The sequence below is a fragment of the Uranotaenia lowii genome, chromosome 1, assembly GCF_029784155.1.
Source record: "Uranotaenia lowii strain MFRU-FL chromosome 1, ASM2978415v1, whole genome shotgun sequence".
Taxonomy (NCBI): domain Eukaryota; kingdom Metazoa; phylum Arthropoda; class Insecta; order Diptera; family Culicidae; genus Uranotaenia; species Uranotaenia lowii.
In genome coordinates, this window is record NC_073691.1 from 42,231,463 (window position 1) to 42,248,556 (window position 17,094).

At 41.5% G+C, this 17,094-nt stretch overlaps 2 protein-coding genes across 2 annotated transcripts in view; both read left to right on the forward strand.

The window, feature by feature from the left end:
• The window catches only part of LOC129738549 (transcription factor Sox-8-like), a 61,948-nt gene extending 54,424 nt beyond the window's left edge, over positions 1-7,524 (forward strand). Inside the window, exon 3 of the mRNA XM_055729770.1 lies at positions 5,970-7,524. Coding sequence (XP_055585745.1) covers positions 5,970-7,485 — 1,516 coding nt within the window. The 3' untranslated portion in view covers positions 7,486-7,524. The remainder of the gene's footprint in view (positions 1-5,969) is intronic.
• Positions 7,525-15,682: 8,158 nt separating this feature from the next.
• On the forward strand, positions 15,683-16,765 carry LOC129740076 (brachyurin-like). The gene is made up of 3 exons (XM_055731664.1): positions 15,683-15,764; positions 15,827-16,205; positions 16,271-16,765. The coding sequence occupies exons 1-3, from the start codon at positions 15,720-15,722 to the stop codon at positions 16,663-16,665; spliced, it is 819 nt and encodes a 272-aa protein (XP_055587639.1). The 5' UTR covers positions 15,683-15,719; the 3' UTR covers positions 16,666-16,765.
• The last annotated feature ends 329 nt before the right edge of the window (positions 16,766-17,094 follow it).

The window sequence follows — 17,094 nt, forward strand, 5'->3', positions numbered from 1 at the left end:
AATATGACCCGAAGCGCACATTTCAAACATCTTTATCATCATTCCAATATACTGATGAACTGGTAGTTTTGACAGACCAAGTATGTTCTATGAAAATAATGATCAAATTAACGCCAAAAAACTAAAATTTGAGTTTTTAAAATCGGTTCATTGAGAAATGAAATACAGCTAAGCAAAGCCAAAACTGGATGTCGTTTTTTTAAAGTAAGACTTTTTTCTACCGGAAGATCTGTCATAGCGGTAAAAACTTTCATTGGACCCCAACATATCTATACATTATCGGATAGATGGATTCTTGACAATTTCAAACATCTATGAAATAATTAAATACAGAAAAGCTGTCAGAAGTTATGAGTATTTTAAAAATTTGATTTTTCGGACTTTTAACTTTCTGAACCAGTTTCTGAAAACCTGGTAATACATATCGATTTTATTTTGAAATGTTGAGTAATTAGAATAAATTACCTACACAATTAATATAATATCATCAATATCGGTTAACATTTACAGCCAGGAGAACGAAATCAAACTACAACTCATATTTCCCCAAAACGGATATTTAGCGAACGGCTTTGGAAGGTTAACACTAGAAAGACCGCACCAGTCAAAATGACTGGTGGGACACTTTGTTTGTTGAATATCTTTTAAACACTACGCTCTAAAAATTTGCAAAAAATACGACTTTTCATGAATTTTGAATCTCTACAAAACTGTGTATTTTTTATTCAACTAGCTCTTTTAATAAGCGAGAAAAATTTCGCCATGGACACTCGGACCGTGACCAGTCAAAATGACTGGTAAAATTCACAAACCTATAACTCAAACAAGATAAATTTTTTTCGCTTGCTTTTGGTTTTATTTGAAATCTACATTCAAGACAAAGAGCCTTAGTTGATTTATGGTGGGCAGGAGTGTGTCATTCGCTATGAAATTATTGATTTTCGATGCGAAGTCATGAAAATTTGTAGAAAAAGTTCTCGGATCGACCGCTGTTTGGCGCTTCAAGCATTTGACTCCCAATTTTTTTGGTCTGTTTTGTTGCTCAACTATAATCGAACTTTCTGTCAAAATTTGGCGAAATTTCAACAAGATTTGTAAAAGTTATATTAGTTTTAATACATGTCCATTCGAGTAATCGAGTAATTTTAGGTGATAAATATGTTTTATACTGAACTAGTATGAGTAAAATAATTATGAATTGTGTACTTATTTATTCAAATTTGAAGACCTTATGTCTATGAAACTGAACAATTTAAATGATTTTTTTTTATATTTGATTACTAGCTGACCCGGTGTGCTTTGCTACACCTTTCAAAAACAAATGATACTAAATTATAGAAATTTTATTGTTTTATTGGCATTATTTTGAATCAGCTTTTAACATAATTCCAAATCAATCGCTATGAAATGAGAGCTGCAGCTGGAGTTTCGAATTGCAATACAAAGATTACTTAAACTCTTTTTCTGAATCTTGATCTATAAGTTCTGATTTTTTATTTGTTTTTTTAAGCTTCGCCCCGAAAAAGGAGGGTCTCAAATTTATCTTACGCAAACAATCTAACTCATAAAATATGGTTGTTTTTGCTTGATATGTTCTGGATTTATGCTAAAAACTGATAAGAGAGCCCCCCTGTCCTTCTCATCATCCCCTGCTGAATGGAGGTCGTGGTCTTTAATAATCATACCCATTTTTTTCAAGCCCAAAAATCCTCTTATATCAAATATAGTTCCATTAATTGATAAGTTTTTAAAATTTACATTCTTCCTTTTTCCTTTTTTCCTTAATACCCCTCTCAACACTGTAAAGCGTAAGTGTCTATTACAATCGTAGAAACATATCTCGTAAGCAAGTAACTTTCCATGCAATATTTGTTTCCATTTGTTGGCTTCGTTACCATGAATTGAGAACTTATTTAAGCTATCCAAATTGTATTGTTCTCACCTCCCTTCTCCTATGTACCTACTCACTGGAAGGAGGATGGTGTGTCAGATAATCATTGAATCATACCAAAATGGGTTTCCATGTTAAGTTTTGTCCATTTCTCGGATTTTGTAAAAAAAAAGTAAAATATAAGCTTTCCTTTTCTTTTCCTATATTCCCAATTTTATCCTCCTACTGCAAGAAAGGAATTGTTTAACATAGAAATATTTCTCATATTTAAATACCATCCCATGCCAAATTTGGTTTTATTTGCGTAATAAATTCTTGAGTTATGTATAAAATTGAAAGAAAGAACCATCCCCCCGTTCTCCCCATTGAATGGAGTGAGAAGAACTTAATATTAATAAAAGTATTTTTCGTACTTAAATAAATTTGGTTTCATTTGCTCAATTAATTCTCGAGTTATGATAAAAATTTTTATGGAAGCCTCCTTTCCCCCCTTATATCTTTCCGCTGAAAAAAAGGTGGGGCTTCCATTTATAATAGAAACATTTCTCGTATCCAAATACCCTTACATGTCAAATATGTTTCCATTTGCTCGATCAGCTCTCCAGTTATACTGAAAATTGCAAGGGAGACCTCTCCTCCCTGTTTTCATCCACCTCTTTGAAGGAGTGAGGGATACCAAATATTCATAGAAGCATTTCTCGTACCCAAATATCGTTCCATGCCCAATTTGGTTCCATTTTCTCATAAAGTTCTCAATTTTGCAGTTAAAATTGTATGAAACTCCCTCCTTCTTTCATTTCTCCCCGCTGGAAGAAGGAAGGAGTCTAAAACAATCATTAGAATATAACACGTTCCCAAATTACCGCCCATGCCAAATTTGGTTCAATTTGCTAAATAAGTTTTTGAGTTATGTAAAAAAATATAAGAGAGGCTCCCTCCTCCCTTTATATCTCCTCACAGTAAAGAGGGAGGGGTCTCAAATAGTCAAAGAAATATTTTTCGTACCCAAATACCTTCCCATGCCAAATTTGGTTTCATTTGCTTTATTAGTTTTTGATTTATGTAAAAAATTATAAAAGAGGCTCCCTCCCCCTTCTTATTGGAAAGAGGGAGGGGCCTCAAATAAACATTGATATATTTTTCGTATCCATATATCACCCCATGCCAAATTTGGTTCCAATATCTTGATTAGTTTTCGAGATATATGAAAAATGGTAATGTAGACCCCTCCCTCCTTCCTATCACCCCACTGAGAGGAGGGAGGGGTACCAAATATTCGTAGAAACATTCCTCGTACCCAAATACCACCATATACCTAATTTTATATCATTTACTTGATTGGTTTTCGAGTTATGCAAAAAATTGCCTTTTGTTTGGGAGGCCCCTCCCCCCCCTTCATGTTAGGGGGAGGGGTCCCAACCCATAATAGGAACCTTCCCCTGCCTCCAATACCCCCATCTGCCAAGTTTCACGCAAATCGGTTCAATAGTTTCCGAGTCTATAGGGAACAGACAGACAGACAGACAGACAGACAGACAGACAGACAGAAATTCATTTTTATATATATAGATTCTTCATATGTTGGTTATCCACCATGGGTGCACGGATTCGCCGCAGTTTCTGCCCAAGTATGTATTCACATGCATTCTTAGATTATTAGGTTCGACAAATTTCCAATTCAAGTTCCCTTACAGGTATTCCGGCACCCGTGTATAAAGCTGGCAACTGATTGAACATTCTTATTGAACATTTTTATTATAAGAGGAAACACATCTTACCTATCTTACCTGTCGGCAACTTACGGGGTTTGAACCCTAGAGTTTTCTTGCCGATACCGGGAATCGAACCCAGTACACCTGGCATATCTAGACTAGACTCACGCCAGTCTATCTGATAGACCACATTGGCGCTAAGATTTTTCAACATGGGTGGGAATGGCTGTAAATTCGCCGTAGTTAATTATATAGAAATAATTAGTTTTCAACTTGCTTCAGAACACAAAATATTTTTGAGTTAGATATGATAGGCATTTGAAATGCAACATTAGTCAATCGAAAAACTTTTAAGGAAAAACAAATCAATGTGTACATTTGACATTGTTGATTCATTATTTTTATTTCCACTGTTTTCCGTCGCACAACATAACTTGATGCATATAATTCCTAAAATTCACTCGATCCATGATAACCGTTTTCCAATTTCTTGGATGTTGATCAGATCTTATCAGATAAATATACGATGGCAAAAACCTGTTTTTTAATAATAAATAAATAAATTTATTATTTCAAGATATAATTGAAATATTTCTTTTCCAGGAATAAAAAAACGGAGCTTAAAATAAAAAATCGTTATTTAAATAATGATGTCTCAACATGAAAGACATGATTTCGACTTTGGTTTAGTTAAGATTTGTAATAATGCTTTTTAAAAATTGCAAAAAGTCCAATATTTGATTAAAACGCGGTGAATCCGTGCACCCATAGTGAAAAACCATGTATATAACACAAAAAATTTCATTTGAATATTTAAAAGTCTTTATTGTTTACCTTTAACATGCAAAAAATTTGATTTTGGATGAATGGCGGTGAATCCGTGCACCCATGGTAAATTGCTCTACTTATATAAAAAATATGCTTCAAAACCTACAATATCAGGTATAATTTATAGGCATCGGGTTGAAAAACTTCAGAGCGATGGATGCTAGAAAACATCTACTTAAACAAAACTGAAGTGAAACCGTGCACCCAAGGTCAACAACCATAGCCATCTAACATGTTTTTATTATTAGATTGATAATGTGTTTCAATTTTTTGATAATTATTTGACATATTCATTTTATGACATACACGCATTCGTCAACTATGCCAAACTGAGGTGATTACGGGCACCCATGGTGAAAAAATATTTCAATTTTATAACAAAAATGTTATCGAACTAATAACAAAATAATTTCAAAAGAAAAAATTTAAAAATATTTTGATAGAAAAAATTTCCCCTTTACCAGTCATTTTGACTGGTCACGGTCCGAATAGGTATATTCAATTTGCCGGTCCTTCTAGTGTTAATAAACATTCAAATTCATGAAGCATTTTTCATTTTGCATTTATATCGCTCCTACGGCAGTTTTCTTTATTTATCCATTTTTATCGCATCCGTCCCCCAGTCAATATTTTATCGCCATAAATTATACAGTTGACCCAAAAGTTCACTGGAAAGGTTCCACTTCTTATCAGATTAGATCTATGCTAACATGCAGCTAATGATGACGAACTCTTAAGGAAAAAGAAACGTTAAGTCGTTTCCTGCGCACACGTGTGTAAACAAATTTTCTTCGTTGGGTTCTTTCGATATCTTGGAAGTTGGAATCGATAATAGAAAAAAACTTTATTTACCTATCATCGGCTTTGTGATTTGAAAGAGGGGAAACATACGGTCTTTACGGTATCAATAAATCAAAAATTGACAAAAAAAAAAAGTCGAAAAACCACAACTGCAACGCTTCTTATCAAACCGCCTCAACATGCAATTAAAGGTCGCAATTCGAATGATTAATTAGCGAATGTCAACGGCCAAACTGATTAGTGCCGGTTTGTTTACATTTTTTTTTGGGTTTGTTTCTCTCCTAATAATTTACAATTGCCAATCGAAGAGGGAGTGTTAACGCTTAGCGGACGAAATGAAGCCGGCCGACCTTGCTTTATCATCGGAGGAAGAGCTTCTTCAAAAGCGCAATCATCACGCTTTGAGATTGGCAGCCAATTCCGGTTAATTGTTATGTTGCCGCGGAGTTCAAAGCGGGCGGGCGCGCGACTCAAAATTAGATTGATAGTCATTTCCGACGAATTGCCGAGAGATCCGGAACGTCCTGCGAAATTTTACGATTCATTATCAATACATTGAGTTGGTGATTCAACTCCATACTTTAGAAAAAACATTTTTTTTTAATATTTGAAAATCCAAATTTTTGAACATTATGTATAGCATACCACTTCATGTGTCTTTTTTAAATTTAGGGAGTTTATAAAAAAAATTTTCTGTATTCTAAGTAGTTTTCTAATAGTGTATTATCTGTTTTTAGGAACCTTGCGGTCGAAGACAAGCAGCCATTCATCGAGCAAGCCGAGAAGCTGCGGATGACCCACAAGAAGCAGCACCCGGACTACAAGTACCAACCGCGGCGGAAGAAATCCAAAAAGTTCGGCAAACATGGAAAGCACTGCTGCGACGAGGAGTGCGATGAAACGAGTCAGAGTCCACCGCCGTCAGCCGCGGAGATAACACCGAAGCCTCGGATCCGGAAGACTCCCGTCAACAAGTCGGCCGCTAAAGGTGGATCTACAAATCAGGGAAAGAATGCGCCTTCCTCCAGTGTTCCGGTGGGAATAAGCTATGAAATCATCCAGGGTAGCCAAGGTTTGAAATTGGCTCAGGGATCGGATGTGCTGACTCCGGCTTCTTCGACGTCATCTTCGGTGGAACAAAACTTCGGATACGGTGCGATCAACAAACTGGATAATAGCGTTGGGGGAACTCGATTTTACGGAGGCATGTCCTGTGATATGAAGTCTCCGGGTAGCCCTCTGAGTCCGAGTGGAGCATCGGTTAATTCTTCGACGGAAGGTCAACCACTGACACCTCCTACTACGCCTTATACGGGTTTGACGAATGTCAAGTCCTTCTCACCACATTCTCGACTGTCCAACAACGATTCACCGGTTGGATATTACAGTCGCTCCGAATACGTAAATGGTCCTACAGTAGTTGATTATCGTAGCAGCGAAGCTCAGTGGAATACGTTGCACCTCAACAGCGCAAGCTACTCGAGTAATTCAGCTTTTTCCAGCCAGAATGGCATGAAGGAATTCTACCGATCATTCCCCAATCAAATACACCAAATCCACGATCCCAGCTCAAACTACCACCTTTCGACGCTGCAGCCGACTCTCTCCTCTTCACCGATTCCTAATCTACCGCCGGATTACACTAGCCTATCACCATCGATTCCCAACCAAAGTTATCTCGTTTCACCCTTGGATCAGGACCAAGTTGACATCGAGCAGTACCTCGACAGCCAAGCACTGGCCAAGAAAAATCTCTCTCTACCCGAATCTGTGCTTCAACATCAACACCTTCACTCGCACCATCAATCGTCCATCGAAATGGAATCGCTAGGCCCAGCGATCACCAACACCGGTTCTTCTCCACAGCTACACCACGATAGCACCGGAATTTACTACGAAAACATTCACCCTTCGACGAACCCACTTACAAACGGCTCGACCGAAGCAACCTCATCATCCATGGGATCTCCGGGATCATCGACCGTGCAGCTCCTGCATTCGCATCATCACTATCATCATCACCACGCTGCTGCTGCTCATCTGCACGCCCATCACAGTCTGACGCATTCGTCTTCTTCGACAGCGTCGCCACCACCAGCGTCTCATCACCTTCAACAACCCCATCAGCACCATTCGGCTATGAGTTCAGGAATTTCTAGTAATGGCAGCAGCACTTCCCATTTGCCGTCGTACTACAACAGCTGGGGTGCTACCACAGGGACGCACCATGGGACCTACGGTTCCGATTCGTGATTTGATCCTCACTATCGTTAATCATAGGTCACATGGGAAAAATAGGAGGATTTAAGTGAAGAAAGGATCTAATTTAGGCCGACTACATTTGGGTATAAGTTTCGACAAATTTATCGAAGAAGAAGAATGAAATTTAGTTCATGACACTAAAGTTTCTCAAAGTAAAAATCTAAAAGTTCAAGCTTCTTAAATACCAAGTAAGATATCAACCAGTGACAGCTACAGAATTTGCCGGGCAACCTGTTAAAAGATGCAAAGTAGGAATGAAATATTCATTTTTCTTTTAGTTCATAAGCAATCCAAATGAAGTTGTACAAAACACTCCTTGGGGAAAATTTATCCTGTTATTATAACTTTTTTTAGGTAATATTTCTAAGGGGTGCATAAGGCGATAATTTAATCAGTCAAATGAAAAAAAGTTTATAGGGAGATTAAATTAAAACTTTTTTGTACGACAATAATTTTTCAAGAAATAAAAAAAAGAGTAAATTATAGCCTAGGTGGGTACCTAGATGGCATTCGTAAAAGATTTTCAGTGTAGCTAGATGCTCTGTAATTTAAAAGTCTTCAAATTCTTATATATTCTAAGCTCAAATATAGTAAGTTGTCATGTTAAAACGAATGTGTAATTATTACGGTGAAATACAATCCACAGTACAAAGCCAAAGTCAGCTTTGATGAAATCACGAACGGTTATCTTCCTATGAACGCATCCACCGAATCAGAGTTGGCAGTTGTCGAGACGACTCTAGCTGCTGGACTATCTCAAATGTGCTCAAGAGAAAACGCAAACGGTAGAGTTCTTGACTTGATCTTTACAAACAGACCTGAGATAGCCGAGATTGTGGATCCCCCGAATTCTATCTTGCCAACTGACCGCCATCACCAACCGCATGTTGTTTTACTCGATTCCTTTGAAGAAAATGTTGTAATCGAGGACGAATATCATCTCGACCTCGATTTCAGAAGATGTAATTTTCGCCTCGTAATAGAAGCGCTAGCATCCATAGATTGGTCACAGCTTATTGGCAGCCTTTATCCCGATGAGGCTGTCTCGATCGTCTACGAACAGTTGCTAAGAATAGTTGCGCTTCACACTCCAAAGAAACGACCTTTCCAACATCAGTCGTACAAGCAATCTTGGTGGAACGCCGACCTTCGTCGTTTAAGAAACAGGCTACACAAGATACGCAAACGATACTTCTTGAATAAAACAGCAGCAAATAAAGCCGATCTAACATCAACGGAAGCTGATTACTCAGCGTTACGCAACACTCTTTTCAGGAGATACGTCAATGATATGGAGAGGGAAGTGAAAAGCAATCCTTCTGAATTCTGGAAATTTATCAAGTCTAGACGTCGTACCAGCAGCTTTCCATCGCGAATATCGTTTGACGGGCGCTCCTCCGAAACTGCCAACCTTTTTGCAGATTTTTTTAAGAGCGTTTATTCAACACAAATGCCACCTGCTATTAACGAAAACTTCGCAACATTGCCTGCATTTGACATCAACCTTCCTCAGCCGCTTCTAACCCATGTAACCTAAGGTTAAGTCACTACCCAGCACTGATAAGACTCTCCCAATTCTTGTCTCAGGGTCGGCTTTTCGAATTCAAGACTAAAGAAAACACTAAATAATTAAGCTTCGAGCTTTGCTCGCCCACTTTATTCCCCCTTAATTGGTGATATTGGCACTTGTCGACAGATCAATACTTTACCCCAGATAGCAGTAAGTATCTCCTACCTCAGTCGTCTGCTTCCGGATCCTTTCGCTCCGCGCGCACCTCCTCCTTGTGATGTTCCGGAGATGTCGTCGTGCTGCGTGATGAGCCTACTATGCGGGTTAAATGGGTTCGAACGCCTGCGTAGCTCGCAGCACGTTGTTGTTGCCTCACGACTCCGAAGTACAGGGTGCCGCCTGCCGTATTGGGCGGTCTCGTTGGAGGGTAAGCGGCCCTCACACGTCCGCTGGTTATGACGGTAGTTGGCGACGCCTTTCGATGGCGATCACGGTTCCGGCCACGTCGCGGGCGCAAGGCAGGATTTACGCTCAGGAAAGCTGCTTCGGGTACTCCTACCGGACTTTCAAAGGGTAAAATACGGGGTCCTAGGATAGAGGGAACAAAATGGCGGCATGGCGTTAGGTCGGGTACTTTGCTGGCATTCAGGGCCTTGGGTTACCTGGGAGTCCTCTACACACACACAATTGTTGTTTTCTCGCTAACTCACTACGGTCACCGTATCTTCCACGGTTTTTTTAAAATAGACACTTGGCCTTTAGAACGAACGATACTTTGGCGCTTTTCTTGCCGTAGTATTCGCTCCGAGTTGCGACGAAGAATGACCCTATTGTTACAGGTCCATGGCTCCCGTACCCGACCGTTGACCTCTCATGCCCCTCTATCCCTTCATACGGTTTCCCCTCAGCAGCTCAGCATCCATTTTCTGCTGCTATATCCAGCCCTGGACTCAGAAGCCTATCATGTGCTGCCATCTGTTGAAGCGTACCAACATCTCCAGACGTTTATGTTGGTTGGCTGCGTCCTAGGTTTTCTTTCGGGGTTCAAAAGCAGGTCCGCTCCACTCTACACTTAATCACCAGCACTTCCTTGACATTTACATTTACGCGATAAATCTTGACAATCTTGGTTAGAAACTTTCCCATGGTTACACTCAGCATGAAGTCTTGACAGCTCTGAAAACTATCGATCCGTCGAGAGGACCAGGCCCAGATGGCATTCCGCCGTGTCTTATACTGGGCATTGCGGAATCACTTGCCCAACCACTGCAAATCATCTGTAATCGGTCACTTAACGAAGGTATTTTCCCTTGCATTTGGAAGACGGCCGCTATAACACCAATACACAAATCGGGAAACAGTCATAGCGTGGAGAACTACAGACCTATTTCGATTCTCTGTTGCTTGTCAAAGATTTTTGAGTCAATTATCTACGAGAGACTTTACACCGCTGCTAAACCAATAATAACCGAACACCAACATGGTTTCATGAAAAAAAGGTCAACGGTCTCGAATCTGATGAGCTACTCTGCCACACTCCATAACGCTATCAGCAAAAAGCAACAAGTAGTTGCCATTTACATAGATTTCTCAAAAGCATTTGATGAAGTTCCACATGAAATCGCCATCAGGCAAATAGAACGCTACGGCTTTCCGTCATGGTCTACAAAATGGCTCTACTCCTACTTGACAAACCGACGAGCATTTGTGAATCTACGAGGAATCAGATCTCAGCCATTTGACGTCCCTTCCGGTGTTCCCCAGGGTAGCCACATAGGACCACTAATCTTTATCCTTTTTGTTAATGATCTTGCTTGTTTACTGCAATCCTCTAAATTGATGCAGTGAGCTTCGACTGTATAAGGGTATCAGTTCCCTCTTTACGCTGAACTACGAACTCTTCGTTCGAAAACTCTGTGTTTAGGCATAGAAATCGGTCCTCTTCAGCAACGAGCTAGGCAGCGCGACTTCGACGCGGCGCAATCACCGACAGCGCAAACACCGACGGCGCAACAATCGACGGCGCGTGAGGCGCCTGAAGCGCATGAAACTTTTCAACTTTATTGTTCTCCGGATTCCGCGAAACTCTTTGGCGGGAGACATAGCGTTCTATGCACCGCAAAAGATCGGCTTGGGCATATCTAACCGCCATCACATCTTCACTTACGATTGTTCCAGCACGACGAGAAGACGGCCAGGCCGCAAGTTCAAAGTTATAATTCTTGTTAAATGTTAAGTGTTTAGAATAATAAAATAAATGTGTAGTCAAATAATGCAATACATTGTTTAAATTGTGTACGAGTTGTGTCATCATTTGACCGCAAAGTGAATCAAGAAAACTTACCCGAAAATTTGGGAGGTGTCCGCATAAATTAATGTCTGGGAATCACCCACTGCAACCCTGAGCCCTCGACACTCTGTGTCCAATTTATTCGCTTTGCGCATCCGTTTAGCGAGTACAACATCCCCCTGTCGTATATCGCTTTCTTTTGCATGCCGTTTTCTGTCACTATACTCTCTCCCCTTTTCTTTGACGAGAGCATCTCTCTCGCGCACTTCTTCGTCTTCAGGAAAGTTTGAAATGGTCGGTAGTTTACTTTTGATCCAAACATCAACTCTCCTGGAGATTTTCCTGTGGTTGGATGCTTGGAGGAATGATATGTTAGTAAGTACAGCCGTAGCCTGTGCCTCAGGTAGTGAACCCGAAAAACCAAGCGCTAGAGTTTGCCAAGGGGATGTAGGAAGACGACTACGATCCATCGACTCTGGTGGTTCTGGTGCAGCAACTAATGCACAGCCTCTGAAGCGCTTGACGAATCGTTTCACTGCCTGGTCCATTTTGGACCACCACACGTTGGATTTCAGGTGACCCTTCATCATCACGATACCGGGATGGCCTTCGTGAGCTGTTGTTAGTAGTTTTTCTCTCAATGAAACAGTTATAACAATTCGGTCGCTTTGTTTTAGCACTCCTTGGAAGCTGCACAACTCATTGGTAACTACCCTATACTCTACAGGCAAGTTCTGTAGATTGCCATTTTTACCTACATTTTTTCAGAATATCTAAAACCTCAAGAATTTCGTTGTCGGCCTCTGAAGCCTTCAATATTTCGTTCCATGTAAGTGCTGCACAATTAGCTAATTGCATGGCTACTTCGCGAACGAATATTTCCTCCGCAGGATCGAAAGGTTTCGGCTCTTGGACAGCTAAACGAGACAGAGGATCAGCTATGTTTTTATCACCAGAGACGTGTACGATGTTGTAGTCGAATGTTTGCAGTCGCAGGACCCAGCGTTCTTGAGCGCTTAGAAAATAAAGTTCAAGAACCTTACAGTCAGTCATCATAATGTCAAACTTCTTTCCAAGTAGATAGTACTGGAAGCGTTCCACGCCCCAAACGACGGCTAACGCCTCCTTTTCAGTTTGACAGTACCGTCGTTCGGTTTCTGTCAAGGATTCGGATGCGAAGCTGTTGACGCGTTGCTTATTTTCATGGTCGAATTGGAGTAGAACAGCTCCTAGCCCAGAAGGGCTGGCATCGGCAATAACAGCTGTATGGTCTTCTACTCGATAGAATCCTAAGATACTTACGTTACTCACGTTACGTTACGTTTTGATTGATTGAAAAGAGTCGGCTTCTCTAGTACCTCATTCAAATTTAGTACTCTTGACCAAAAGTTTACGCAACGGTTTACCAATAGTAGCAAGGTGTGGAATAAATCTGTTCAGATAATTTGCTAAGCCGAGAAAGCTACGTACCTCTGCTTCATTCTGAGGCTCGCGGAATGACATTAGGGCTGCTACTTTCGCCTCGGAAAGCTAAATTCCCTGTTTGGAGATACGATACCCCAAGAACTCCAGTTCGTCCACGCGCAGTTGGCATTTTTTCCCATTTGAGTTCAACTTCCCTATCCTTCAATCTAGAAAGAACCTAGAAACAAAACACTTTCTAAGGCCCAGTTCAGCTTATTTTATATAAGAATTAAAAAAAATCAAGAAACTGAGCTTTATCAATAATCAGCAGATTAATGTACATTCTCAAGACGATTATCGTGTTCTTCGACGTCCTTTCCCTCGACGATGATGTCATCGAGGTACCAATAGGTGCCGCTACAGTCTGCCAACATCTCGTCCATCGCTTTTTGGAAAAGCTCCGGTGCCGTTGCCAAGCCGAACGGCAATCGCTTAAAGCGAAATAGTCCACGGTTAGTCATACGTCTCGATAATCTTCTGCTAGTTCGATTTGCAGAAACGCCTCACGAATATCTAGCTTGCTCCAAACAGTGGACAACCAGTGGAGATACCCAGCTGATGGGACCCTTTTAGACCTCGATGATATCACGCTTCAGTAATTCATCGATTTTCTTGGCGACAGCCTCCTCCAACGGCAAAGGGATCCGGCGCATAGGTTGAAATACCGGAACTGCTACGGGGTCCTTGTGAATGTAAGCCTTGATTCCCTTGATCTTTCCGAATGGACGCGCCGCAATCTCGACGCGATTAACGGGCAGTCGAACATGCAACACTCCAAGTTGCTTTGCCGTCGAGAAATTCAGCTTGAACGGTCTTAACACCCACTGATATGTCCGCGACGAAGGATCCCAAAATGGTCAAAGGACTGTTGCTTCCATACGCCCATACCATCGTGGAACAAGTGCAACAGTGGGACGTGATCGTGGTCTTTAAGATTCTTGAATACCGACTGCAAGGCAGAGCCGCCCAGGTGGAACAACTTCGCACGCATAACTTTTTGATCGGTTATGTCATAGGCAGCAAAGTAGCACTCAAGAGACTCCTTCCACGCTTTCCACTCCCCAGCAAGCTTTCCCGTTTCGATCCTATCGCAACGAGAGGGTGGAACAGCTCGCGATTCCTCCGTCAGGAATAACAAAAACAAACTTTACTCTCAACACATTCATTCAATTGTAAATGTGAATCTAACTCCGATTAATTCCAACGTGAATTAACCCCGAGTATGACGCCTGGTGGAAAAGAAAACATGCTTGGGCATATCATATCGACGCATATTTTTATCATGTTGTACCCCTGAACGGAGCAAAGTTTTCTTTGACATAACCTCACTCTTGAAAATCAAGCTTCGCGTCCCGTAATTCAATTTGAATCCTTCCGATTCTGAATCAACATCAGGGAAATCCCGAGATTTCCGCTTACTCCTTGAGAATTTCCACATTTTCTCGAACTTTGCCCCCAGGAGAATTCTAAGAAATTCTCGCTATTCATACAGGGGGAATCCTTATGATCTTTCAATGGCGTACCTGACCCCACCTTGGATTCTGAATCAAGTAACGATATAGGTCAAACCGACGGTGTAATGGCCCATACTTTCTTCAGTTCCTCGACTGTCTTCACTACCTTAGGTAGTTTAAGAAGGTGCCGCTTCATTCTCGATGGGGTGGAGCTCCGGAATGCGGGGAGGGTTGAACACTTTTGGCACGAAATTAACGTTATTGTACGCATACCACTTTAGCACGTCCTTGGAGTAGTGACATGAGACCAAATCCGGCCAGAAGGAAGGAAGCAGCCGCATCTGGAGGCACTCTTTCATGTGCTGTCCGTTCATCGTGTCCTGGATCACGAAAGGTGGACTCCGCTTCTCACACGTGCAGATGGCTTGCCCATCCAGGCAATTTATTCGCAAATTTGGACATCTTTTGAGTACGGACATGCTCCGGAACGCTGAACTTATCCTTGGCCGTGAAAAACAGTTTGCCGGGGATCTGAAGTCGACCTTCACATATCTTTCGTCGTCCATGATGCATTCAACTTTCGTCAACATGTTGAGGTACAACTTCCTGGTACGGGTTTTGGCGGACTTGTTCTGCTTCTCGTCGCGATAAGGCGCCTTTTGTCCCTTGAACGTTCGAACCCCAGTCTTAGCTTTGGCCTTCTGGACAAAACTTCGGCTTAGGTGCAACTTCTTAGCCACATCCCGAACGGAGGCGCTCTGGTTTCAGTTGAAGGCCCCAACTACGTGCTTGTGATTTTTGGTGTTGTACGGAATACTTTTTCCTTCACTTCTGGACTTCCGATCGGTTGTCAATCGTTCCCCGAACAGCTTAATCACTCGCGACACCGTGGAATTCACGATTCCCAACGTTTTAGCGATGGAACGATGCGAGAAATCCTTGTTCTTGTGATGAATGCGCTACGAGCCGTTCTTTCAACTCCATATCAGCGAGTTTTGATGACAGGACTTTAAAACTTGCAGGATGTAAACAATGCACTATGAACTAAATCCACCCAAATTTTTCTTAAATTCTACCCAACGGTTGAAAAGTAAGAGCAATTTCATAGTGAGGTAATTTCATCGTGGACACCCTTTACGTCCTACAAATGACGAGCAACGTTTACACATTTTAAGATTGTACGCATTGCAAGTTGAGTTTGAATATTTGCAAAATATGATAGGATGGCCAAAAGTTGATAGAAGTTCGACTTCTATCAACTTCAAAAAATCGAAAGGGAAAAATAAAAAACTATGAAGCATTCTAATCCCGGTTTCGGAGCAGTCACCTGTGTACCGCATCTAGACTGTTACTAAGCATTAAAATTTTAATTGATTTATTACCTAACGGTGGTACGACTTTGGATACTCGAAACGGGTCGCTATATAAATCGATTCTTAATGATTCACACGCCTCATTTAATCGATTGCTATCTGACCGGAAAAAGGTGTTTTTGGAAGTTTCTACCATGAATGCAGTCTGGATTAATTTGTTCGTTCTGGCATTGTCCGGGGTGAGTATTGAGATTGTTTACAGAACAAAATTCAAATTACTAAACAAACTTTATCGCCCTAGTTGGCTCAAGCTGGATACGAAACCCCAACATATGTTACAAATTCGGTAATCCCTGGAGGTAAAACCTCACGCATAGTCAACGGAAAGCTGGCCCAGCTTGGCCAATTTCCCTACCAAGTCTATATGATCCTGAGCGATCCGAACGGTTATTCCGTCGTCGGTGGAGGATCGATCATCTCGGATGAGTGGATACTCACGGCTGCCCATTGCATACATGGCGTTACGAAGGCGGATGTTTATATGGGAGCGGTCTACTGGTATTCGGCCGACAGAGTAATGATTCCAGCGAGGAGTTTCATCCAGCATCCTAGCTACGTGCCCACTGCCTTTACTCATGACATTGGCTTGATCCGGTTGAGTGCGAAAATTACCTTCAACAGTAAGCTGTTTTAACTCCCTATTTCAAGCTCATCTCTAACCGTAAAAAAACTATTTTTTAAACAGCCGTAATTAAACCGATTTCGTTGGCATCGGCTGAGGATGGTCCGTACGAATACCTGGATGATGCGCAAGTCTCCGGATTTGGGAAAACCAGTGACCTGGCGACGTATGCCTCCAGCTATCTCTACTACACCGATGTGATGACTATTTCGAATGACGAGTGTAAACAAACTTTCGCACATCACATCATCGATTCGACCATCTGTAGCAGATCACTGACCGCGAATCCGGTGTCGCACAGCTGTAGTGGAGATTCCGGTGGTCCGCTAGTCTACCGGGGGGTTCAGATCGGGGTGGTGTCCTTCGGAGCGTCCGGCGGTTGTGAGAAGAACTACCCGAAGGCATACGCCCGGGTTAGCGCGTTTCGTAACTGGATCCGTTGCGTGACTGGTGTTTAGATAACTGGAAACGGATCAGACAAGGTTTTGAGCTAGGTCTCAAATTTCAAAATGTAGGTTAGTTTGAAGAATAAATAAAACTGTTTAAAGGCGCCTGTAAGTGATATTTTTTTTTGATCCAGTCACTTCGCGTGACTGGATCAAAACTTTTGCTGCCGAATTTGGGAGATGGTTTTGCATGCGTGCAAGTGGGTTGCAGCTAAAATTTCACCCAACTTTTGACAGATCTTTCAGGTTTTTCTTAAGGAGAGAAAGAATAACTTTTCGCCCGTTATTTGTGTTACGACAAACAGCGTCGGAAAGTTCGATGCTCCATCACCAGGGTAACAGCCAAATAACCAGCAAAACACGTGTAGTAGAATTTATTTGTTGTGGTCGAGCGTACAAAAATAAATAATTTCTTTCCCGTACACAGCCAACTGTTATTTA